Genomic DNA, 2,714 nt, shown 5'->3' with positions numbered 1-2,714 from the left:
TTGATGCTGATGTCATAGTCAGATAGTTACACGGCCGGAGGACACAGGCGTGTAGAGAGCACATGGGCGTGTCCCCTGTCTCACACAGGCGTGTGGCTCTGTATTAGGAAAATTTCCCAAACTTTTCTAAAAGTTCCTAATTTAGTCTCGATCCTTTTTCGATGGTTGTTTTGGGCCTTGTAGGCCTACATTAAGGACAGTTTGTGTATGTATGAATGAAGTTATTTAAAAAAAATAATAGCCTGACTTTTTGCATGAATGACTGTGTATGTGTTCTGTAATGCCTTGTATCCTATCCCAGTCTCGGGTATGGGTAAGGGGTGTTATATTTAGTGGTATCAGAGCTACAATTTAGTTGATTCTTAGACTAACGTAGCATGTATCGAGTGTAGCTATACATGCCATTATACAAGTTATGATAGTATGACATATCCTAACCATTTCAATTGTATTTGTATATAGCAATGTCTTCCAATCAAGCTCGAGATGAGTCCGAGGCAGCTGAGAGCCATGCTCCAGCTTTCGTACAGCAAGTTACTTCTGGTAGTGGTAGAAGGCTATGTCTGAGGGACGGGAAGAGGAGTGAGCCGCCTTTTTCAAGATGATAGATGAGTGGTTTGGTGATTGCCTAAGAAACCACCCCAATATACCACGGCCTCCTCCGCCCCCTGCTCGATTTGAAGAAGAAGTTCCACAAGGTATGGCACTCGTGAGAATTTGTAAGGCCCTAGTGGATAAACTTAGGAAATACGGGGCTGAAGAGTTTAGGGCCACGATTGATGATGATCCAGAATATGCTGAGTTTTGGTTTGAAAATACCACGCGAGTTCTTGACGAGTTGTCTTGTACCCCCGCAAAATGCCTGAAGTGCACGGTATCTTTATTAAAGGACAGTGTATATCGCTGGTGGAAGACTATATCTTCGGTGACACCGAGGGAGAGTATTACGTGGGAATTCTTTCAAGCAGAATTTAAGAAGAAGTATATTAGTCAAAGATTTTTAGATCAGAAGCGAAAGGAGCTCCTGGAACTTAAACAAGGAAATAGAACCGTGTCAGAATACGAAAGAGAATTCATAAGACTAAGTCAGTATGCAAAGAAGTGGGTCGAAACGGAGGCAGAAATGTGCAAGTGCTTCGAAGAAGGTCTGAATGAGGAAATTAAGCTTTTAATTTGGATCCTTGAGATAAGGGAATTAGTTGCATTAGTTGATCGAGCCAAGAAAGTCGAAGAGCTAAATAATGAAAGAATGCAAGCAAATAAAGAAGCTCGAGTTTCAAGTAAGAGATCTAGTAATAAGTCGCACTTGTTCCCCACAAAGAAATCGAGAAGTCATCAGAAACGCTCCACTGCATCGGTGTGATATTTGAGTAGAGTAAGAAGCTCTAAGCGTCACAATCCAAAGTCTTCTTCTCCTATGTCAACAAGTGTGGGAAGTGTGGGAGATCAAAAGCCGAGGTGTAACAGTTGCAATAAATTCCACTTTAGAGAGTGCCAGACGAGGAGTGGAGCATGCTATGGGTGTGGTTCTCTTGACCACATTCTTAGGGACTACTGGGAACGAGTTGATAGAGAGGTCTCGCTAGTCCCGAAATCGAGTGCTCCCATCTACCCAGGTATACCTCCACAACATCCCGAAAGTGCTAGCGGCAGTCGAATTGTTGCAAAGGATTCTACTGTAAAACCAGAGGCTCGAGCCCCGGCGAGAACTTATGCTATACGTGTCAGAGAGGAATCCTCAGCTCCTGATGTTATTAAGGATGTAACAGTCCGGTTTACACCCTAGTTGAAATAGTGGTTTCAGAACCACCAATTTGAGTTTGAAAACTATTTAAATCATATTTGACGTGCTTATGATATGTGAATTAGCATGTGTGAAAGTTTCATACGAAAATTTAATCGTTTGTGTGCTCAATTTGATAAAAGGACCTAATCGTGTTAAATGTAAAAGTGGCCTTCTAATTGTTAAAATGCCTATTTGATATGTCTTTGTAAATGAGAGGTCCTTATTAAGTTATTAGACCATTGATATTTTAAATGGACATTGTTGGACATCCATTATAAGTTTATTGTTTATTATATTAAGGGCGAAATTGGTATTTGGTGATTTAGGTTATATTAAATAAAAGAAAAACATAGATTAGTGCTATGTTCATATTGTTGGCTGAAAATATCAAAGAAATAAGAAGAAAAAGATTAAGCTAGGGTTTCGGCACCTATTTTGACTAAATAGGTATGTGTTTTTTATTGATTTTTGATAATTTCTACGTTTTGTGATTGTTGCTTTATGTTTTACTAAGCCCATGTCTCAATTTATAATTTTGTTAATGATTTTGAGTTATGCCATTGATGAAATTATAAGTTTTGTGACGTTAGTTGTTGATAAATGGAAGGTATGTTTTGGGTTAACGTGTTTTGTCTTTGAATTTTGATGAATTTGAGTAATTTGGGCTAATTTTTTAAAATGAGAAATTGAGGGACTAAAATGTGAACTAAATGAAATATTTGGACTTGTATGAACACCATAAAGATTTGACTAAGCATGGTTGGAAGGAAATTTTAAGTATTTTGTGATTTTGTGAGTTAGGGACTAAAGTGTCAAATTTTGAAAATATGAGGGCTAATTTGTAAAATACCCAAAATGTGTGATTGTGGATTGATTTGAATGATTTGGTGAATACAAAGGTTAAATTTGAATTTATATAGACCAAAAA

At 38.1% G+C, this 2,714-nt stretch overlaps 1 protein-coding gene across 1 annotated transcript; it reads left to right on the top strand.

Moving 5' to 3' along the window:
- Window positions 1-601: 601 nt before the first annotated feature.
- On the top strand, window positions 602-1,363 carry LOC107947866 (uncharacterized). Its single transcript, XM_016882374.1, has one exon. The coding sequence runs from the start codon at window positions 602-604 to the stop codon at window positions 1,361-1,363; it is 762 nt and encodes a 253-aa protein (XP_016737863.1).
- The last annotated feature ends 1,351 nt before the right edge of the window (window positions 1,364-2,714 follow it).

The sequence above is a fragment of the Gossypium hirsutum genome, chromosome A04 (assembly GCF_007990345.1).
Source record: "Gossypium hirsutum isolate 1008001.06 chromosome A04, Gossypium_hirsutum_v2.1, whole genome shotgun sequence".
In the NCBI taxonomy this organism is placed as follows: domain Eukaryota; kingdom Viridiplantae; phylum Streptophyta; class Magnoliopsida; order Malvales; family Malvaceae; genus Gossypium; species Gossypium hirsutum.
Note: the sequence above shows the minus strand (reverse complement) of the source record. Positions and strands in the feature narration are given on the sequence as shown.